Here is a 24,453-nt window from a genome sequence, read left to right as displayed (position 1 = left end):
CAAGTTCTCAGTGGTCATTGGTCCAAACTTCCTGGGTCATAAAACATTTGCCAAAATGAATGCCAATTATCTGGGAGATTTTGATAATTGCAGCAGTGAGGCTGGAGTCCCAGCCAACCAGAGGATCCAAGATTATCTCCAACAAAATTGAAGTGAGGGACAAGCCACCACTGGGACCAAGATGGATCTGGATCATGCCCCCTAATTCCTGGAACTAGCTATCGAAATTCACCAGTCATTTCATTAGCCTTGCAATTATTTGACTCTGCTCTTTATGCAATTTAGGTTTTGGGATCCCATTTATCATGTTAGACTAGAGTTTTGCTGTATCTGGTAAGTACTTAACAAAGGAATGTAAATTTCAGGAAATACATAAATTTCAGAAAAAAAGATATGTGATAAGTATCAATAGAGGGATAATTACAGTATTTGGAGAAAGGGTCATATTTCCACAAGAGGCCATGGCAGGTTAAGAAACACAAGATTAAGAACCCCACAGGTGTTTGGGGGAAGGGAGAAAGTTTAGCAGGCATCTAAAATGCTTAGCTCCTCTTGGCATCCAGAAGCTGATAGTGGCTGGGAGTTTATGCGTGATAGAATGAAGAAACTTAAAGCTGTTGGAAGCAGGGTGGCTTGTCAGGGTCACTATTACATAGTGTTCTCAGTTGTAAAGGGTAGTGTCCAGGTTGCTTTATTTCTAGTCCTTTTCCTTCCACATTGTGCCTTCAACTCCTCCTTTTCAGCATCAGCTCTCATCCCACGTTGTGGTATGACTTACGTTTTGCTCTTTTGAGAGACCAGCTATTCTTTGATGACCAGAGATATCACAGTCTAACTTAAGCATGGGAAACAAATAATTTTGAACATCTTGCATTAATCTGAGTTACAAAACTCATTAAGGATCTATTGCCTTGGGGTAGTTTTACACATTTTTTTAGATCTTTTTGACTGACTTTATATTTTTGTATTAGGAGGAACGAGACCCTGCTTGGAATAAAAAAAATAAAACATAAGGACAGTGCTTCATTTAAAAAGCAGAACAAACCTACGAAGTTCAAAGCTGTAATATTGGAGATTGCAAAAGTAAGTTCTACAAGAATTTTAAGTCAGGTGAAATTGAGAGATTCATGTATTTAGACGTGGTTTGACATCATTTTACTTTACTATAATATGAAACAGAAGGACATATAAACAAGCATACATATATAATATGTACATACACACATATAAATGAGCATAAATACAATACTTCATAATTCTTAAGCTATCATATGGCTATTTTTATAAGCAGATTTTTTTTCTATAGTGGTACTTCTGCTACTTTTGACAGTAATTTGAATTGGATATACAAAGAAATGCTTTGTTTTCAGTGTCATAAGATAAGCATTACAGAGTGAGTAAATTATAGTGTTATGCTCAATGGTTATTTTGGTTTGTAACGTTGTTATCTTCCTTATTAAGAGTTCAGAAATGGCACCAAAAAGAAAAAGAAGAAAGGAAACTCTAAGAGAATTTTTTTCCAAAAATCCATCTATTTATGAGTTGGTGGAACAGGAAAGGTATGAATTAATTAGCTAATTCAGTACATGTTCACTGGAGGGTCACTATGTGTTGGGCTTTATGTAGAGTATGAGGCATATACAGGTGGAATAGACTGACAAGATCCCTGCCCTCAAAGAGCTTACACACTAATGAAAGGCGGCACAGTACCAAGTAAACCACAATAAACAAGGTAGTTTAAAATTAGAGATAAAGGTTATGTAATAAATGAACAAGTTGATGTGCTCTAGAGTAATTGGCCTGGGTGGTAGGGGTAGTAGTTTAGATAGGGTGCTTATGAAACCAAATTGGTAAATTAGTTTTAATTATTGGTAGACATAATGTTCTTGTTCATAAAATTTATCATGGTAAAATATTTAGCTTCTATTTTTATGTGCGCAGTGTTTATGATTCTCATACATGCTTTGTATATTGTACCTTCATTATATAATGTCTTACTTTACTTGTTTATTTTGAGATAAATCCAACTTAGAGGTGTATTTTTTTTTTTAATAAAGTGTCTGATTTAGATTTTTTTAACATCTATGTCCATAAGGGAGATTGGCCTTTAATGTTTCTTTTTCATTCTATTTTGCCTTCTTTCGGGAAGGTTATACAATTCTCATAGATTTTCAGATTGATCCAAAAAAAGTTATACAGTCATATTATTTTTTCAATTTCTGCTAGATCTATAGTTATATCCTGTTTTCATTCCTAATTTTATAATTTTTTTCCTGTTTCATTTTCATAATTTGTCTTGCCAGGGATTTGTCTATTTTTATTTAGTCTTTTTAAAGAACTACATTTTGTTTTCATTGATACTCTTTTGTTTGTTTCTTTTTCATATTTTTTGCTTTTGTATTTATTACTACCTACTTTCTTTTTAAAAACAGGTTTATTGAGATATATTTCATATACCATAAAATCCACCCATTTAAAGTGTACAATTCAATGTTTTTTAATGTATTTACAGAGTTGTGCAACCATCACCACAGTCAATTTTAGAACATTTTCATTAGCCCTCAAAGAAATTCTGCACCATGTAGTTTCCACTCCCCAAACTACCTCTCCCCCATCCCTCCCATGAAGCATTCTCTAATCTTTCTATCTTTATAGATTTGCCTATTCTGACTTCATATAAATGGAATCATATAATGTTTGGGCTTTTGTGATTGGCTTCTTTCACTTAGCAAAATGTTTTCAAGGCTCGTCCATATTGTTGCATGTATCAGTACTTCAGTTTTTTTATTGCTGAACAATATGTCATTGTATGGATATACCATGCTTTATTTATCCATTCTTCATTTGGTGGATATTTGGGATGCTTCCTTTTTTTTTGGTTATTATGGATAATGCTGCTGTGGATATTTTGCACCAGTTTTTACATGGACATGTGTTTTCATTTTTATTGTATACTTACCTTGTTTCTTTAGGTTAATTCATTTGTTTTTCTAACTTTTAAGTTAGGATGCTTACCTCATTTAATTTTGGGATTTCTTTTTGGTGGTAATTGACAAGAAAAAGGGCCAAGAATAGCCAATAACTAGAGAATACTTATTGTTTTTATGCACACATTGAACATTTATAGTGGGATGTACTAGGCTATATAAAGCAATGTTGAGAAATTTCAAAGAATTGGAATCATGCACACCACATTTTCTTACTACAATGGAATTAAGGTGGAAATCAATTTCTAAAAGGTAAAAGAGATCCAATGCATTAAAATTTTAAATGTGCACTTAGAGATAATTCATAGAACAAAATAGAAATTATGATAATTTAGAAATACAAAGAACTTGCTTCGAGTTTGGTTGTGATTGTTCTAAATCCAAAAAACATGAACATTTAATGGCCATAAGTTTCCTTCTAATCACTATTTTAGCAGCATCCTACAATTTTATTATATGCCGGTGTTTTTATTCTCATTTAGTTCTATACATTTAAAAATTATCCTTACAATTTCTGTTTTCTGTGAATAGGTCTTATATATATTTGTTTAAGTTCATGTTAGGTATATAATTTGATTTTTTTAAGGTACTGGAAATAATATCTTTTTAGATTTTCATTTTAGTTGTTTGTTTATCATGGCATATAGAAACAGTATTGCTTTTTTTGTATTGACCTTGTTGTCAGTGGGATTAATAAATTCACTGATTATTTCTGATACTTTATCTGTGGTTTGTATTGGGTTTTATAAGCGTAAAATTGCATTATCTGTGATTGAATACCATGTTAATTCTGCCTATCCAATGCTTATACTTTTTATTTCCCTTTTCTTGCTTTATTGCTCTGGCTAAGAACACCAAAATAATGCTGAAAAAAAAAATGACATTAGTGGGCATCTTTGTTTACTTAATCAATCATTCAGAGAGAAACACCATTAAGAATGATGTTTGTGGTAGGTTTTTTTTTTTTTTGTGCTAGGTTTGTTTTTGTGGGTGGATATCCTTTATCAAATTAAAATTATCATTTATTTTGATTCCAGATATGCCCAACAGGAGCCCTTTCAGGATGACTCCTAAGTCTTTTTTGACATGTCCGTATCATTTTTTTTTTTTTTTTGAGATCCTTTTTATTTACCACAAGATGTTCAGCTTGTACTTTCCCTGTCCAAACCCTGGAATCAGTTGATTCCTCTCAGTGGAAAAATGATATTTAGAATCTAAGATCTATGGACTGTTGATGTGTCTTTGCTTCTAGGCTCTTTCAGTAGACAGAGCTAGGAAATATAATCCAAATAAATATATCTATATAAGTCTATACTATTGATCTATAGTTATCTATCTATCTCTCTATCTATATTTCTATTCAAATATTTTATGTAAATATATAGAGAAATCTATCTATCTATCTATCTAATCTAAAACCATAAGTTCAGACTGATCCCTCTGACTTCAGTTCAACACCATAGAGTATCTTCCAGTATTTTCCCTTTCTAGATTTTGTATTTCTTTCCCTAGTAGTGAGAATTTTGGTTCCATTAACTTCAATATATTAACTCATTTTCTTGAGCCTAGAATATACAGATGATAGTTTCAGGGCTCCTTGATATTTTTCTAATTTGGGTTTCCATCTGCTTTCTCTAATGGGTCCAATCACAGAGCATGTGTGCTGATGTTTTTCCTGAGTTTCCTCTCTGACTGTGGGTCTCCTCAGATCTGTTGCTCAAAGGGTGACTGATCTGGTTGCTGGAGTACCCTAAATGTTAGAAACTGCTCAGGTAGTAGATGGGGAAGTGTTCTCTACCCTCTGTGGACTGGCTAGTAGCTCACTTCCAAGCCAGCTGGAGCCTGTCATTGCTTGCCCAAGACACCTGGTGGAAGCCTCTCCTTTCACTGATCTCCTTGAACTATCTTGACTCAGTGACAGGAAAGATGCAGCTAATCCTTTCAAATTCTTCTTGGCCTTTTGAGGAAACTCAGCTTCCTCATACAGGGACAATATTGATTTTTGTTTTGGAAAACATTTTAAATTTCCAATATACAGTTGTTTTAAAAATTCCCATTTTTTGGGAATTCAAATAACATGTTATTAAATCATCCTAACTACAAAAAAAAAAAAAAAAGGAGATCATTAACAAAATACAAAATATATAGAACTGAATGATAATGTAAATACATGTCAAAATGTATGCGACACAACTAAAGCATGCTTCCTTCCTTTCTTCCTCCAAATGTCTACTCCTTTGAGGCAAAAACATCTCTCTCTTCCTTCTTTCTTTTCTTTTTGTTGTTGTGTGTGTGTGTGTGTGTGAATTCATTTTTCAGCAAAGTATCTATATAAGTGAGCAAGGTACTTTAATTTACCAACTGGGAACTGTTTTTTTCTCCTGCAGTATAAATCAGTTAGAATAGTACTGATCAATGGGGCAGCAATGTTATCAACAATAAAAAAATTGATAAACTGTATTGAAAAAATAAAGTCTCTCTCTCTATATATGTAACTATATAAATAGTTGGACTACTTTAGGATTTTGATAGGAATGAGTTCTTTTGAATTGGGTGTATGTTATACTTAAATTAAATCTGAACTATTAGTTAAAATTTTAGTATGAATTTTTGCTTGGTCATATTGAATATGTGTGAATTGAGTGATTTTATTTCATCTATAGTTAACTAATATTTTATTTCCTCCATAGTCTAGCTACTATTAGGAAAAGTTTTGCTCCCTTATTTTTTTTCCTTGAGAAACAATACAGAGAAATTATTTTCTTATTTAATATTGATGAATGTGAACATTATGTCATAATTTAGTTGTATAACCTCAGTGGTTTTGATTATGGAAAAAAAAAAGCTCTGTTTGGTTTGAGTTTAGGAAACAAAAATCAGAGAAAGTTGAAGGCAATGTGGAGTCTGTCCCTAGAGCCTATCTTTGTGCCTTATTTACCTCTCCATTTCAGATTTTTAACATGAAGGATATGATAAATAATACAGAAAGATTTGCATAAGTCCAAACAAGTGCTTTCTTAATGTATTTTTTTAAATTGGCATAACTCTTCTTTATTAAATGCATGGAAGTTTGTGTAATTTCAAAACTTCTTTCTCCCTTGGCAGAAATAAGAGGAGTGACGTAAGAAAAATAGCGTTTAGATTCCTGGTGAATAACTTTAACCCTCTAATACTCAATTATATTAAAAGAAAGAGGTTCCATCAAATGTTTCTTGAGGAGATGCCCTGGAGATCTCAAATGAACCTGTATCTGGCAAGTGCACATTTCAACCTGCTTCTAATAAAGTTAGGGGAGCATACAAAGATGAAAGCAGGCACTTCACAGACAATGGTCAGGTATAGTATATTATCATTGAATAAAACTATTTTAGTTCCATGTATTGTATTGCTTTTTGTAAGGAATCAATTGTATTTGTATGTGCAAGGCTCTCATGTTGATAATAACCTAAAAAAGGTTTACAGAGTTCCTCTATCTTTATACTAGCTGTTTTTCTATTTCCTGTTTTCTTGGGATATTTCCCAAGCAGCTATATAAGCTAATTTGCATATATCTTAATATATTTATTAATGTAGCTTTCAGTGCAAGGGTAAAGGGTTAATTCCAAGAGAAATTTAATATGAATTGTATAATAACTGTAGATGTTAGTAGTCATTAGGTAAAATTGTATTTCATTTAGAAGTCTCTATAAATAGGTCATATTTTCTCATGCAATATGAACTCTCTATCATTAATTCAACAGACATTTTTGAGCTCTTATTTAGGTTAAAACAGTTGAAAATAAATACATAATATGGAATACTATGCAACTCTTAAGATGACACAGAGTAATTCATTCAGAAATTATTTGTACCTATTAGATACAAGGCATTGAGCTTTGTATTAGTTTCCTAGGGCTGCTGTAACAAAGTACACAAACTGGGTGGGTGGCTTAAAACAACTGAAATGTATTCTTTCATAGTCCTGGAGGCTAGAAGTCTAAAATGAAGGTGTCAGCAGGGTCATGCTATATCTAAAGGCTGTAGGGAAGAATCCTTCCTTGCCTCTTCTAACTTCCAGGGGTTGTTGGCAGTCCTTGGCATACCACTGCTTATAGCTGCATCACTTTCATCTCTTCCTCTGTCATCACATGGCATTCTCCCCCCATGTCTGTGTGTGTCCAAATTTCCCTCTTCGTATCAGGACACCAGTCACATTGGATTAGGGCACACCCTAATCCACCACATCCCCATTTAGCTTTGCATTTGCAAAGACCCTGTTTCCAGGTAAGGTCACATTCACATGCACTGAGGGGTTAGGACTTCAGCATATCTTTTGGGGGGGGGCACAGTTCAACCCACAACAGGCGTATGAAGATGGACAGGATATACAAGTGATAGTCTGGTAGAGTAGATTGCAAGTATTCACAAATAATTATAGTTAGTGGTAGGAAGTGAGGTACACAAAGAGTCGTCTTTGTTCCTGGGGTGGAGGGTATTCTTCCAGCTGAGAAAAGAAGAAAGGCATCATGTAGTGGGGGCACTTGTCCTGGGTCTTGATGTCTGGGCAGTATTTAGATATGTGCAGATTGGGAAATCAGCATTCTAGAACATTGAAAGAGCATGAGTCAGGTAGGAAACACAGGATGATAACCACAAATAGTTGATGGGAATCTAGGGCATGTGAAGACGAGTGGTGGGAAATTATTAGAGAAATAGCTCAGTGCTAGATCAGGGAAGATCTGAAATGCCTATTAAATCTGAATTTAATTTTATAATTAAAATTAATTATAATTAATTAATTAATAGTGGAAGACTATTGAGAGTTTTTGAGTAGGGCCATGACAAGAAGTTTCTTTGATAGCAACAAATCAAATGGTTTGAAGGGAGGAAAGACTTGAGACAGGGAAAAAAAATTAAGAGGGTATTTATTCCAGTAATCCAGTGAGAGAAAAATGAGGTTTAAAATCCATAAGACCTTTTTTCCCAGTTTCTGTTTCTCTGGTATCTTGGAGAAGTCACAACCAGAGTGAGCTTCTGCAAAGATGTCTCCAGATAGATCCGTTTGCTAGACATGCTATACAAGACCTGCATTGTAGGTGCTTGAATGACCAACATGACAGGCTTTGGCCAAGTGACCCATTCATGGGGCCATGACAGGGCAAGTGGTTTAGACCAGACAGACTTCTCTACTATCCTCTGAACACTGAGAAGTTTTCTTCAAGCTTAGTTATGTACATGACCATTCATGCATGATTACTTGACACCACAATGAGACAGTGACTAAATTTGTGTTATGGTAGCTTGGTGCTAAATTTGATTTTATTCAATCTATTATATGTATTAGGTATTTATTATCTTTTTCTGTGTTTTGTGATTGCTTACTGCTTAGCCCTTATTTTTAAAAGGAAATAACAATGGTCATGGATGCATTGCTCCATTTGGTAGGCATCTTCATTGAGTTGTGTTTAAATCAGTTGGTTTGAACTTGGCATAAATTGCTGTTTCAGAACTCTTTGAGTAAAGATAGGTCTTTCATTCCCATTTCCAAGGACCCATTTGGGGAAATAGTGATGTTAAAATCCCTAAGAGTTAAGTTACATTGTATAATTTTAGACATCAATGGGAAAGTGTTTGGGTTTGGTTAAGTGCCAAATACTTTGATTCAAAATTTGAGAGCACTAACTCACAAATGTTTTAAAAATAAAACCAGATTGTATTTGACAGATTTAATTCATTTTGCTTATATGTTTTTTTTATGTGATTTTTTTCTTCTTGCAGTTTCCGATCATTTGATCCTAATATGTTCTCACTGTATAATTCAGGAACAGTATTACCAACAGAAAAATTGACTGTAGAAAATTATAAAGCAATGCTTGATTTCCTTCTTTCAGCTAGAAAAAGAAAGGCCAACTTACCATCAGGTAACATATATATGTTAATATGCTATTAAATTGCCTCTACATTTTAATTCCCAAACACAAAACACACGTTTGTACATACATGCCACAGACGGAGATATATACACCATTTTCCAAAGATCCAGAAATTCAGTTGAATGTGATATTTTGTAAGAGAGTTTTGTTTATTCTTTTGAAATTTTTTTGTTTATTTTTATGGCATCATCCCATATATTTGGAAGTATCTATGTTGGGTTCTGACCTAAACCATTTTGGCCTTTTGGCAAATATAATGTTCTTTTGTTATATATTGGTAGAATTCCAGTGACTCAAGAAAGGTGAGGCCTCACTATCAAGTTTTATCTTTTAGTGGAAGTGAGTCTCAGGACAAATTCTGTCAAACAGACTGATGGAAGCAGGTACAGAAAGAATCACCTAGCCTTTTAGGACTTTGGGCAATCCTCCTTTTGCCCTGAGATCTCCATTTTGCACTGCTCATGAAAGCTGACTCCAAGAACACAACAATATTCTCCTGTCAGAATGTTGTTATCTGGTCAGGTGACAGTGGCCTTAGGGACGTGGGGGGCTACAGGCGAACAGGCTCCCAATCTGGGCTGCTGCCCTGATGACTTTCATCTGCTGGATGTGATTGATTTTGATACCTCCTTCCTGAAAAGATGATGGAGCCTCTATGCTATTTGTACGAAATCACTTGTCTTGAATACCACACATTTCACAAATAAAAATAATTTCTAATATCTTTATGCTATGACAAACCTTCTTAAATAGAATTTTAATAATGGTAATTTAAGTGCTGTGCAAGTTATTGCTAATCAGGGTGCTTCATATACTGGCTAACTGCCTCTGAGGTGTTGATTCATGCTAGAGGTCCTTCATATGCTTTCTAACCTCTTCCAGGGTATATATTAAGTTTAACTGGTATCTGGATATACTCTGTATATTGAGGTATTTGAATGCGAATTCCATAGATGTGGAAAGAGTCTGATTTTTGTATATAGATTTTAATACACAGCTTCCAGAGTTTTTGAAAACTTGCTCCCTACCTAAGATCACCATGAAATTGGCAGTAGAATATTCTACTATTGAGAATTAGTACTGCAGAGTTAGAAGAGAAGGTTTGTGCCAGGAGAAATGCCCAGTGTTTTTATGCCACAGCAGCAGGAGACTGAGCGGCCAGTGTTTCTACGCTGCCCAGCTCCAGGGGTCCCACTTGAGTTCTAGCATATTTGTCCTGGGAGTGGCCTGTATGGGGGAAAGTTAAGGAACTTTAGGATTCTGTCACTGTCCCCTTAAAACACATGTAAATTCCTGCTTCTGCATTCTTCTTCTTTTCTTCCCCTTGCCTGCAATGCTCTTCTCTGTATTCTTTCCACATCGCCAAGTCAGGTCCATCCTTTCAGACCTAATGTAAGTGCCTCCCCTTCTAGAAGCTTTCCCTGGTTCATTAAGTCCATGATAATCCTGTCCTTTCTCCAAATTTATGTCAAATTTTTTTATCTGAATTACTCATTTATTACCTACTGTGTCTTATGGAACTTAATTTTCTGTTTTTAATAATGTTACATCTTATTTTTTGTACTGCAGATGCTGATGAATTTTTAGCATTTAGCAATTCCAAAGTGAATGAAGAAGGTATTTTCAAGACAAATACAGTTTATGACTCAGATTCTCAGTCATGTCTTAGTGCTAAAGAAAAGGATCAAATACCACATTTGGGTCTATTGGAACATTTTACGAAAATATTTGTATATTGCAGGAGAGCAATGGTAATATGGTCTTTGTTATTTGCTAATGTAGTGGACATAAATCTCAGTTTCTGAACCCAGGCATGCATGCCATATTGCATTTATTTAATCACTATACATAATTTTAGTTTTGACTTTGAGATCTCATCTTGCTGGATTTAGCCTCAGGCAGTGTTGAAGTTCACCTGCCTCATACAGAGGTCTTATGCAATGTCAAGGTGTCTAGAGACAGGGGAAGCTCCTTTACTCATCATTCCATCCACCCAGAGCCGAGGTGACTTTTCTCTCTGTCCTCACAGTCCCTGTGATTGTTCAGGCACCTCTCTGCTGCTTTCTTGCCACACTTGGGGCATGGGGTTCTCTGGTGATGCTAGTGCTTCCTCTCGGAGGTCTTGCTCTCTCCTGGTACTGTTCTGGGAACCATAGACCTCTCTCTTGCCTCTAGCACAGAGAAAGGTCTTTCTAGGATACGGGAAGGCCCTGCCCTGTGTCTCCCACCCTCAACTTCCTGCCTCCCCAGACCACTTGTGTCTTCTCCAAAAGGCTTTTCTCTCTTTTTCCTGTTTTACATTGTTTAAGCCTATTAAACTTAGAATAGAAGTCATTAGCTACCAAGAAATTAGTTTCCTTTTTCTCATAGTAGGATGGACACAAACTTCAAATCTCTCATGGGGTGAGGGGAAATATTTGCATCTATCCTTTCTAGCCAAGAAAGGAACAGTTGGTTTCCCATCTTCTCCATGTACTGGACAGAGCAATTAAAAATGATAAACTAAAGCCTCATCATTCCCTTGACCATGAGCACTGTACCCCTTTTCCACTGGTTTCAGGGCCCTATGGGAGCTGGGCCTGGCTCACCTCTCTGAATTCACCCCTCTCCCTGTTGCTTTTGCTCAGCCCACTCCCATCTCTCTGATCTTGAAAGCTCTGAGCTTGTTCTCTCCTCAGCCCTAAGTTTTACCCTCTGATGCATTTGCTATTCCATCAGCCTCAGTTGCTCTCCTTTTCCAAACACCCCAACCTTCCAATGACTGGCTCAATTTGTCATGTAGGTCTCTGCTCAGATGACACCTCCTCAGACAAGACTTTAGTGCTAACCCTCCTTCTTAAAGAACACATTACTCCTGTCCCGTCAGCTTCTGATTCGTTTTTTTTTTTTTTTTTTTTTTTTTTGGCTTTACTTTTCTGTGCAACACCTATTATTCTCTGACATTATACATTTATTTGTCTAGTTTTCTAGTGTCTCTCTTCCCTACTAAAATTGAGGGCAGACCTTGGTTCCCTTGCTCACTGCTGCATTCCCAGCACTGAGAGCAGGGGAGCTTTGGAGTCAGCCCTCTGGTGTGCAGATCCTAGCTCACCATTTAGTACACTCATGACCTCATGCCTCAATTTCCTCATCTGTAAATTTGTTATCATACTAGTGCCTACTTACTTCATAGGCATATTGTTAAAATTAAATGAGATAATGCACCGGAATGTCTTAACACAACATCTAGCATGTAGTGGTCCATAATAAATGATACTAATTATTTTTATTATTGACATAATATTTGCAGAAGGATGAAGTTGTTCAGAAATCTGTAAATTTTGAAACTTTGTCATCTTTCAAATAGTGCTTTTGTCTTAGGTTCTTGCTCATCGTGGTGGTTATTGGACTCTGCTTCAGAACTGCTGTCGGGCCTTTTGGAACTTTACTCAAGAGCTACAAATACTTCTTCAACAAGCAGTGGATCTTTATAGATCATTTCCTATTAGCCAGGATAGTTTCCTCTGTACCATTGTTTTACCATTCTATTTAGGAGCAGAATTACTTATTGACATGTTAATAGAACTGCAAAATATCAAATCTATTAAGGTAAGGGAATTTTGGTAATTATTTGTATTGTATTTGATTTAAAATACTCCTTTTTTAACCATGTAGCTTGGGATAAGTAGAAATTAATTTTTTTCTTGAGTTCCTATTTGGTTTGTCAGTATTTCATTTGCGTTTCGTTATTATGTGGTTCCCAATATGTAACATGTATTGATGTTAATTAAAAATATCTTAGCTTGAAAATTCAACTTCTTAAATGGAAGGGAAAGTGACATTTACTGAGCTCTGTTTTCAAAATAAAGTAACCTGAATGCATTTTATCCTCACAACAATCTTGCTCCATTTTCTAAATAAAGTAACCTTAATGCATTTAATCCTCACAATAATCTTTTTGACAGAGAAACAGTCCCTAAGAGAGATCACCTATCTTTTCAGTTGATGTTTAGTCTCCTGTTTTTCTGTCCCTATTCAATTACTCCAAGTCTAGTAAAATTTGCAGCCATTTAAAATCTACCGCATTGTGGTTTAAAGCATGGATATAAAAATGGAAAAATTGCAAACATAAAATAACTTGAACACATTGAAAATTTGTAAACACATAAACACATTGGATAGGATATTTGTCTTAGCATTGTATTATGGGTTTATAACATTTATAGAAGTAAAATATATGACAAGAATAGTACAAAAAACTGGCTGTGTAAATAGAATTAAACTGTTGTAAGTTTTTACATTTTATATGAAATGGCACATTATTAACTCTAAGTGGAATGTGATAAGTTAATGATGCATTTTATAATCTGTAGGGTAACTACTAAAAAAAAAGATATAGTTAAAAAAGCAATGAAATAAAGGGTATACTAAGTAATAGTTAACTCAGAAGAGAGCAGGAAAGAAGGAAAAGAAAACCGAAAAACATACGGGACAGTCAGAAAACAAATAGCAAATAGTAAACATAACCCAATCATATAAATAATTATATTAAATATAAATGGACTAAACATTCCAATTAAAAGGTAGATTGTCTGACTGGGTAAAAAGGAAGACATAATTGTATGCTGTCTACAAGTGAAACACATTGAATATAAAGAAACAGAATGAAAATAAAAAGATGGAAAGAGATATATCATGAAAACAGTAAACATAAAAAAGCTGTTGAGGCTATATTAGTATTATATAAAATAGTCATAGAGTATTACTAGAGATAAAGAGGGACATTTCATAATGAGAAAAGGCTCAATTGATCAGGAAGACCTACCAATTATAAATGTGTATGCATCTAATAACATTCAAAATACATGAAACAAAACTTGTAGAACTACAGGGGAGAGTAGATAAATCCACAACTGTGGGTGGAGGTATCTCAACTGACGGAACAATTAGGCAAAAAAAATTGTAAAGGATATATAAGATTTGAACACTATCAATCTAATTTGATATTTATAGGACAGTACATCCAACAACTGCAGACTGCATATTATTTTCTAGTGCATATGGTGTGTTCACCAAGATGAATCCTATGCTGAGTCAAAAAAATGTCTTAATAAAAGACATTTCACAACTACAGAGTTAAATTTTGAACAGATTATCATAATATAAAAAGAAAAATCTCCAGATATTTGGGTGTTAAACAACACACTTCTAAATAATCCATGACTCAAGAAGAAAATACAAGGGCAATTAGAAAATATTTCAAACTGACCATAACATGTCAAAATTGGTGGAATGCAAAATAATTAATGTTTAGAGGGAAATTTATAGCTTTAAAAGTTTAACAGAAAAGAAAAAAAGATATAAAAATTATTGTATGTGTCCATCTATAAGAGTTAGACAAAGAAGAGCAAAAGCATATTAAATCCAAAGTAAATGAAAGGAGGGAAGAAATAATAGGAGGAAATGAAGGAAATGATAAGAGCAGAAATCAGTTAGGTAGAAAACAAACAGAAAATTAATAAAGTCAGACTGATCTTTTGAAAAGAGGATTAAAATTGGTATACTGATGAAGAACAAAAGTGAGAAAAGCACAAATTATCAATATTAGTATGAAAGAGAGATATTACTACAGATATTAAAAGGAAAATAAGGGAATGTTGTTATCAATTTTAACTAGTGAATTGGGCAACTTCAACGAAATGAACAAAATTATTGGAAATCACAACTTAAACCTGACACAGAAGAAATAGAAAGTATGAATAGCTCAAAATACTTAAAGAAATTGAAGTCATAATCAAAACCTTCATAAAGAAAACTCCATATCCAGATTATTTCACTAGAGAATTCTAAAAAATATATAAGGAAGAAATACTTAACCTTACACAAATTTTTCTGTTTTTAGAAATGAGGCCAGCTTAAAACTGATAGAGGCATCAACAAGAGCAGAAAATTATAGACAAATATCTCTCATGAACATAGATTGAAAAATCCTCAATGAAATATTAGCAAATCAATTCCAGTAATATAAAAAATATACGAATGATATAAACAATATTTAAAATATGCAAATATGCAAATGATGATCAAGTGCAAATATAAGATTCTTTTAGCATTTGAAGATCCATCAATGCAATTCACTATATTAATAGGATAAAGGAGAAAAATTATATGTTCATCTCAATAGATGCAACAAAAGCATTTTCAAAGTTCAATTTCCATCTATGTTAAAAACTCAAAGTAAACTAGGAACAGAAAAGAACTTTCTCAACCAGATAAAGGGTGTCTACAACTAGCATCACACTAAATGGAGAAATAATGTGTGCTTCACCCTAAGATTGGGAATGAAGCAAAGATGTCTGCTCACACCACTTTTATTCAATGTCATGCCAGAGGTCCTAGTCAGTGCAACAAGGCAAGAGAAAGAAACAAAAGGTACACAGATTGGAAATTGTTTTATTTGGGGATAACATGATATTTTACGTAAAGAATTCTAAAGACCCTACAAAGCAACCATTAGAACTAATAAGCACAGTAGTAGGATAGAAGTTAATCTACAAAAATAAATTGTATTTCTATATATTAGCAGAAAACAGTTTGAAAATACAATTTAAAAAATACCATTTAATGTATCTATGGATATATCTAATGGAAGTTTTACAACATTTCCACACTTAAAACTATAAAATATTGATGAAAAATTAAAGATCTAAGTAAATGAAGATATATATCATGTTCAGGAATTAGAAGACTTAATATCAAGATAGCAACTATCCCCAACCTGATCTGTTGCTTCAGTGAAATCCCAGTGAAAATCCCAATAGGAATTTTTATTTTGTAGAAATTGATCATCAATTCTAACATTTATAGCCAAATGCAAAGAAATGTGAATGGCCAAAAAAAATCTTGAAAAAGAACAAAGTTGGAAGACTCACACTCCATAATATCAAGGCTTATAAAAGCTACAGTAATTAAGATAGTATGATATTGACTTAAAGAGAGAAATATATCAATTCAACAAATAAAGAATGTAAAAAATAGACTTTTTCATACAGTCAGTTAATTTTTTACAAAGTGCCAGTGAAATTCAAAGGGCTCAAAAAGAAATGGCAGCTCCTAGCACCCAGATTCTGGTCTCTAGAAACTATTTTTCACCAAAGGAAACAGGGTTCCTTGCAAAAAAGGCTGATTATTTACCATCTGAACTATACCTGAGGGTAACCAAATTGTTGACGAAGGAAAAATTTTCTTTATACAAGTATTCAGGTAAAAAATGGAGAAAGGATGTTGGAATTAGAATATTAGGATTTTGCAATTCTAAATGGATTGATTGGAGGACAAACAGCACTTATGAAGGATACCTTCCAGAAAAGTAGTAAATTAAACCTGATTCATATCAAGTGTTTAGTCTAAGTAACAATTTACAGAAAATACAAGGGACAGAGTAACCAGTTAAATGAAAAAATGGGGATGCAGTCAGCAAAATCCATAGTGCTATAGAATGAATAACCTGGTTTTTCAACAAAAACTTAAAGAAAGAGGAGATGGACTCTATAGATTAAAAAAGACTCAAGACATAACCGATTACAATATTTGTACCTTATTTTGATCCCATTTCAAGATAACTCACTCTAAAAAAATAAATTTATAAGGCAATCAATTTAATTATTTAATTCATGATTTAGTTAATTTCTTTCTTAGTGTGATAGATTGAATTATGAACTCCAATTTAGATGTGTTCTTAATCTTAACCTATGTTCCTGTGGGTGTGAACCCACTGTAAGTAGGACTTCTTGAAGATGTTGTTTTTAGCTAAGTTGTGGCCCAACTGAATGAGAGTGTCCCTTAATCCCAATTACTGGTGGCTTTATAAAGAGCCAGAAGCTGGAAGTCAGCAAAAAACGGAAAGAGCAGAAGAAAAGAGAGGGCATCCATGTGATGGGGAAAGCCAGGGAACCCCAAGAATCACAGGCAGCCAGCATCAGAATGCTAGTCTTCTGGGAGAAGCAAACCTTGACCAAGTCTTGATGCTGGACTTCTGGCATCCAAAACTGTGAACTAATAAATGCTTGTTGTTTAAGCCAACCCATTGTGTGGTATTTGTGATCGCAGCTCAAGCAAACTAAAACAGATGAGATTATAGTATTGTGGTTATGTTTTTGTAAAAAGAATTCTTATCTTCTTAGAGATACATACTCAAATATTTACAGGTTGGTTAATTTGATGTCTGGGATTTATTTCAAAACAAGGAGGAAATGGGTGTGGGTTTAGATAAAACAAAATAAATCTCAGTATGACTGTCTAATAGAGTAGCCATTTTGTATTATATTGTTCTGTATTATGTTGCATTGAATTTTTGTATCTATATTTATATTATATTGTACTGTTATATACCATATTGGACAGCACAGATATAGCACATTTTCCATCATCACAGAAACTTCTATTGGATTGCCTTAAATTATTAAGGCTTTATTTGCATAATAAAAACTTATTAAGAATTTTTCTTTTCTGTTCAGTTCTTTTCCATGTTATCTTTTTATGTCACCTTCAGTTTTCAGGAAAAAAATGTGTAGTAATATATTACACAATTTTGTTTTCAATGTGCTATTTGTAGATTATTGAAGACAAAGGAGAGTTCAGTGTTCCAAGTTGTTATGGAAATATTAAAAATGATGATGGTGGTTCTAGCCTTAATTTTGAGAATCCTTTGGATGATGTAAATGTGGTTGATCTGAAATGGATCCATGACTTTGTATTAAAATCTCTGGAAGTTTTATATCAAGTGGAAAAATGGGAAACACTGGTATCTCTTGCCATTCAGTTCAATGAAATTTCACAGTAAGTATTGCTGTAAGGGGCAATTAAAAGTAATAGACTTTATTGAAAAAAGAAAGCATTTTAAACTAATGTTTGGTTTTTAAAATATTCTTTACCCTGTCTAGTGAGAGGTACACAGAGCAAGTGACACCTCTCCTGGTGTATGCTCAACGTCAGCTTCTTCTAAGAATACAGAAGTTCAAGGGCCCAGATATTTCCCAACAACCTTGTGCAAGGTATGAGGCTGATAATGAAGAGAAGGTAAGTCTCTGGTTCTATTCTTCATGCAGTAGTGGCATTATAGTAGCCCACATGTCAAATGCAAAGATACGTAAATCAGATAATTGATATAAATGTTATTTTCACTCAGGCATTTAACATTCAAATCAACAAATATTACTGAGAGCCTGATATGTGCCAGTGTCTCCAGGTACAGGATTAACAAAATTAAGTCCCTGCCCCTGAGAAGCTTTATAGGCATGCCATGGCTGGCATATCCATTAGGGACAGCAGGCACGGTGCCTAAGGCCCACAATATTTTAAGGGGCTGATGAGAATTTTTAATTTATTTTGAAACCAGAACTAAAAATGAACTTCTATGTCAAAGGAAATGTTTTAACTTAAAACAGTAATATATTTGTCTTTATACCAACACAGTCATAAAATACTGTTTTTTTCCAGGGGGGTAGGAGCCTACCAAGGCAAAAGCATCTAGGTTAGTGTTTGACTGAATTGCTGGAAAGCGTGGTGTATGTTACAGAATGGCTGCTGTCTTCCCTTTCGTCCTTATGGTTTTGTCTAGCCAAGGTGATGCATCAAAAACCATCATACTGCCCAATCAACATCACCTCATAGAGTTTGATACACGTCTCAAACAAACCTGTTCTGCCCACCATCCTTCCACACATCAATTGATGATAATTTCCTCCTTCCAGAGGCTCAGTCAGATACCTTGGAGACATCCCTGACTCCCCTCCTGCTCCCACCTCACCCCAGTTCATCAAACTGGTCACCAAATCCTGTTGGCTCTACCTTCAAAAAATGAACAAAATTCAACCACTTCTCACCATCACCACCACTCCTGCTCTGATGCAAGCCACCGTTATATTTGCTTAGATTATTGCAATGACTGCCTAATTAGTCTTCTTGCTTCCAACCCCCTGTGTCCCTCCACCCAGCCTGTAGTCAATTCTCTATGTAGTTGATAGAACAACCCTTTAAAAACCCAAGTCAGACCATGCCACTCTTCTGCTTAGAGCCCTACACTGGCTTCCCATATGATTCCAAGTTAAACTGAACATCCTCATCATGGATTATCACTAATGCCCTACATGATTTATCCCCCGATACTCCTAGTAACTCATCTATAACCCCCTGCGGGTTTCAGCCTCACTGTTTTTTAAGATGTGCCCACCTCAGGGTCTTTGTATTTGCTGTTGCCCCCTTCCAGAATGCTCCTCCCCTGAGAATCCTCTCACCTTTTCAGTCTTTGCTAAATGGTACTTTTTCTTGAGGCCCTTCCTGACTACCTTATTTAAAATTATGTGCTTCTTTGCTCTATTTCCCTTTATAGCATTTATAATTAATATACTATATAACGTACTCATCTATTTTGTGTATTATCCTTCTACCCCCATTGGAATGTAAGTTCCATAAGAATAGGGGTTCTGTTTACTTTGTTCTCTGCTATATCATCCCCTCAAGCTTGGGATGGTGCCTGGCACATAGTGGGTGTTCGGTAAGATTTGTTTAATGAAACTGGAGAGGTGGGAAGGGAACAGGACAAGTAGGGCCTTATTAGGCTGTGGTAAGGAATTTGCATTTTAGTAGACCATGTATATATCTCATTATTGACATATCCACAAGGGACAATAGAGAGGAAGCATTTAAATCAGACTGGAATCAAGGAGAGCTGTATTTCAAGAGATAGGTTCCTAGGTGTGGTAACGGGAAAGTGGAAAGAGAGAAGTCTTTGACTTGTGAAGGTCTCACTTATCTGTTGGAAAATAGATCATCAAAATACAATAGAGGAAGATGGTCTGAAAAACTTTACTAGGAAAGTTTAAATTGCATTAATCATGAGTAGCATGGAAAAATCTTTCATTGGAAAAGCAGCTTATATTTTAAATATATTTCTACTTAGAAAATGTAAGATATATTTAGTCCAGTGAATTTATAGAACATTGGAAAATCATACCCTAATTGCTCTACATAATTTGCCTAATGCTTTTCCAGCTGTGCTGTACAAAAGAATTATGAAAAATTATGGAGACTTTTTTTTTGAAAGTTGTTCATGGTTGAATGCAAATCTGCTAGTTTTTATTTGTAGCATTGTTTTGTATTTCTTTATTTTGACAAATGCAAAATGAGATAAACATTTCAAGTAAGCCAAGTTTTTAGCTATAAGTACCTGACTAAATGATATTTGTTTTCATCTTTTTAAAGATAACATGCCGAAATTTCATTGGGAAGCAGCTCAAGATTAATCCTCTAACCAATACATTGACAAATCTGGGATACTGTACAGATTTCTTAAAAAAGCTGATCCTTTCAGGTTAGAACCTTTACCTTTGATGCTCTTTCTGTTTTCTTTAAAACAAGGTTTGCCATTGTGCTCTGCATGTCAAATCTTCCACAACCAAAACATTCATAAAATCTCTTTTGCAGTTTTATTTGACTGAAAATAATCCATTTGATATTTACTATCTTACATTGTGATAAATGTCACTTAAGATTGATAAAATCACATTTTTGATAGTTTAATCTGTAAGTTAAAGAAGAAGTGGTAAAAGGAAAGAAGACTGGAAATTTATGGTAAAGTCTAAAGATGAAAAAAGGCTGTTTTGCACTTTTCCCCCTGCTTTTATTTCTGGCTTGGGAAATTCTTCAGATTGCACTTTTGCTGTTTTCTTTGTTCTGTCTTGACTCCTTAATAACTTCCGTTTCTATAATCAAAATAGATTGTTTTTCTATTGGCTTTTCCATGGTTAAGTTGTAGGTCTTTTAACATGGGCATAGGAGAAGATTTGGGAATGTTGTGACTTCTTGCTTCTAGCTGAATATTTTTCTTGGAATGTTTTTGGCAGTGCAGCTTATAGGAATGAGGCAATAGAATAAGGAAACAGAATGAGATGTAAATGGAAATAGTCTGCTCTTAATTGTGTATCTCTGTATTTGGTGTAGGAAAGAAGTGTAAGTCTTCACTTTGAAGTGTTAAGAGTTTTCCATCTATTTATTTTATATTAATTCAGCCAGCCATTCAGTCGTTCAGCCAACATTTACTGAGCATCTCCTATGTGTTAAGTGCTATTCTAGGTACTGACAGTACAAAGATGAATGACACTAAAGAGTTGTCATCTGGGAGTTTATGGTCTGTCGAAAAAGATTGATAAATAAACCAGAGATTCTAGTATAGCATGATAACAGCTATAATGTTACTACTATTTGCTACTGCTGCTGCTATAAATAATAATACTTAACAGCTGGCATCTGCTTTTGAGATCCTGCAAGTAGTTCAGTGGGGCTAAAGGAAAAGACAAAGGCAAAGCTTGGGTTAGAAAGGTTGGCAGGAGTTGGATAATAAAGGGTCTCTGAGGGCAGGATAAAGAGATCCAGCTTTGTCTGGAGAGGTGAAGGAGCTAGGTACTGATTTAAAGGAGAAAGTGAAATGATCATATTTGCATTCTCAAAAGAACCTTGGGCAGCAGAGTGGGGAATCAGGTGGAAGGAGACCACACGGAAGCAGGAAGAGCAGCTACTTCTTACCTGCATCTTATAGTGCATATGATGAAGGCCTGAACTTAGGCAGTGAGATTAGAGCAATGGACAGATCTGAGAGAGAGAGACAGGAAATCCACGGGACTGTGTCTGAGTTGGTTAGCTATGAGGGTGGATGAGGAAGCGAGGAGTTTAAGTTGCCTTGTCTTGGGTGTCTAGGTGGTAGTGATGACTTTCTCGCAGACAAAAAACTGAAGGGTGAAGAAAAAGTTATTTTGGAGTTACTGAGTTTGAAGGGTCTGGATGATAACTGAGTTGAGGTATCTAATGTATGATTAGAAATTCTGGTAAGGCAGTCAGGAGAGAGCAAGTTTGTAGATATGTATTTTAATTGTCAATATATTGGTGGTGGTTGAAGTCAGGGGCTTGGATGAAGTCACCCAGAGACAGTTAGGTGGAATACAGACCTGAAGATGGTCTCCTGGATAACACCAACATTTAGGAAAATGTGCTGGTCAGAATGGGCTGGGTTGTACAGCAGTAACAAGCAAACTCCAAGTCTCATTGCCTTAACACAAGAAAAAGCATATTTCTTGTTCATGCTACTGTGTTCAAGGGGGTTGAGTAGGTGGCTTCTGCTTATCATGAGTTGATGGAATCTCCATCTTGACACAAGTTTCTATGATTGCCAAGACCGGAAACAGAACACTAATCTTACCTTATAGGGGAGTGATCCTGAGAGGAGCCTGGTGAATGGTTAAGAGCACAGCCTTTGAAGCCAGACCATGTGAGCACATACTATATGCCTTATGCTAAGGGCTTTACATGCATTATCTTATTTAATCATTATAACAACCCCAATACAAGAATTATTATTATGCAGTGTACATCAGTGCATATAATGCATTGTACCTCAAGCTCTTAAAACTACCTTGTGACTATTAACCTACAACCACCTAATAAGGTAGGTTTGTTGCTGTCTCCATTTTTCAGGCAGGGAAAAGAAGTTGTGGTAAATCACATGCTGGATCTTAAAGCTTCAACTCGGAAGTGACCCATGTCACTTCTGCCGACAGTTCATTAGCCAAAGTCACGTGGCCTCATCTAAGTTCAAAAGGGGTATGGGAGTGTGATCTTACTGTGCACTCAGAATAGAGAGGAATAGACTATGTGACGAGCACTAATGACTGTCTCAGGAACAAACAGAGGAGGACCAACCTCTGAAAGAGATGGGGGCATAGCCTAAGAGATGGGAGATAAGACAGATGACAGCGGTATAAACAAGGCTAAAGCTTAGAGAATTTTAAGGATGAGGAAGCCTTCACCCGTCAGAGAGAGGAGAGGTAAGATGAAGACAGAACTGTCCATTGTATTGGGAAATAAGGGAGGTCATTGTCACTGGCCTCCTTGCTATGACACCCCCACATTAGGGCCTTCCTCTAAGCTGTTTCCTCATTCTAAAATGCTCTTCCCTCCATCCACATAAGTGACTGAGAAACTCTGTGCCTCCTTTGTGCAAGTCTTATCTTTTCAATAAGGCTTACACTGACCATTCTATTTAAAACTGCATCCTGCCTTCTTCCTCCACATCCCCTTACTCTGCTTTCATTTTCTGTTTTCTGAAGCACTTTTCACTGCTTCTTATATGGTATAATTTAGTTTTTAATTGTATTTATTGATTTCTAGTCTGTCTCCCCTGCTAAAATATAAGCACCATGAGGGCAGGGAACTTTGTTTGTTTACTGATATAATCAAAGTGCCTAAATCACTGTCTGTTACATAGTAGGAACTCAGTATCTATTTGTAGAATGAATGACTTTGTGACCTTAACAAGAGTAGATTCAAAGAAATGGTGGGAGAGGAGTGAACGTATTTTGAGTAGTGGGGGCAGTTGTGGTGAGCTGTACCTGTAGAGTCATTGAATAGTTTTTCCTTTCAACAAGTTTAGCAGTGAAAAGAATGAGAGAGACCACAGCAGCTAGAAGGAAATGTGCAGCTCAGGAGGACTCTGGAAGGCTTTGATTTGTTTGTGTGCATTTGTTTATAAAAGTGGAGAATGAGCATATTTACATTTAAAAGGAAAAAGCCAATAGAGAGGGTGAGTTTAAAGACAGGAGAGGAAGAGATTTGATAGAGCCAGGATCTTGAGGAGAAGAAAGGCAGAGAATGGGATCCAGGGCACAATCAGAGGGATTAGCCTTGGACAGGAGGGTGGAACAGCCCCTTGTTAGGGCAGAAAGGAAGGAAGAGTATGTTTTAGTTTCCAGGTGCTAAAACATATACCATGCAATGGGTTGGCTTAATTACAGGAATTTATTGGCTCACATTTGCAGGGGCCAGAAGACTTGCTGCTTCCTCCCAAGGTCCGTCAATCTCCGGGGTTCTTTGGCTTTACCATCTCATGGCAATGTGATGGCAATGCAGTGGCATCTTCTCCTTTTTCTTCCAGGGTTCCATTGATTTCCAGCTTCTGGCTGCTCCCCTTGGCTCCTCTCTCTGTGGCCTTCTCTATAAAGCCTCCAGTAATAGGATTAAAACCCATTCTGATTGAGTTGGACCACACTTTATAACTAAAGTAACCTCATCAAAAGTTCCTATTCACAATGGGTTCATACCCACAGGAATGGATTAAGATTAAGAACTTGGTTTTCTAAGGTACATAGCTCCAAGCTATAACAGAGTAAATAGGTCCAAATTCAGGAAAGTTGGTAAGTGGTGAGGGCTGAAGACAAAGGAGTTCTTATTGAGTGCTGGAGATTTTCCTAGTTAAGTAAGGGACTGAGAGCATGGGCAAAGGTGATAAGGTAGGAGATGTCAGAGGAATGCTGAAAGACTGGACTGGCCACCCAGGTAAACAGGAGAAGGGAAGATAGGATTGCAGAGCAATATTGAGGATCCAGGAGACTGTGGTTGGTGACCAAGAATTTGTAGGTTTTACTGCCAACGATAAATCAAGTTATACCATCATATTCAGTAAACAATGGGAGATAGCCTTCTTGTGGTCAATCATAATGACTATTTTTTTTAATAACATATATTAT

General features: G+C 35.4%; 1 protein-coding gene across 10 annotated transcripts in view; it reads left to right on the top strand.

Annotated features, from left to right (window-relative positions):
- CFAP54 (cilia and flagella associated protein 54) overlaps positions 1-24,453 on the top strand; it is a 429,497-nt gene that overhangs the window by 200,926 nt on the left and 204,118 nt on the right. For all 10 annotated transcript variants that reach the window (XM_037846937.1, XM_037846939.1, XM_037846934.1 and 7 more), the window contains 9 exons: positions 972-1,083; positions 1,462-1,559; positions 6,093-6,323; positions 8,745-8,887; positions 10,469-10,650; positions 12,260-12,487; positions 17,493-17,716; positions 17,821-17,956; positions 20,141-20,249. In XM_037846937.1, coding sequence (XP_037702865.1) covers positions 972-1,083; positions 1,462-1,559; positions 6,093-6,323; positions 8,745-8,887; positions 10,469-10,650; positions 12,260-12,487; positions 17,493-17,716; positions 17,821-17,956; positions 20,141-20,249 — 1,463 coding nt within the window. The remainder of the gene's footprint in view (positions 1-971; positions 1,084-1,461; positions 1,560-6,092; positions 6,324-8,744; positions 8,888-10,468; positions 10,651-12,259; positions 12,488-17,492; positions 17,717-17,820; positions 17,957-20,140; positions 20,250-24,453) is intronic.

The sequence above is a fragment of the Choloepus didactylus genome, chromosome 8 (assembly GCF_015220235.1).
Source record: "Choloepus didactylus isolate mChoDid1 chromosome 8, mChoDid1.pri, whole genome shotgun sequence".
NCBI lineage: Eukaryota > Metazoa > Chordata > Mammalia > Pilosa > Megalonychidae > Choloepus > Choloepus didactylus.
This window is presented reverse-complemented; position numbering and strand designations above follow the sequence as displayed.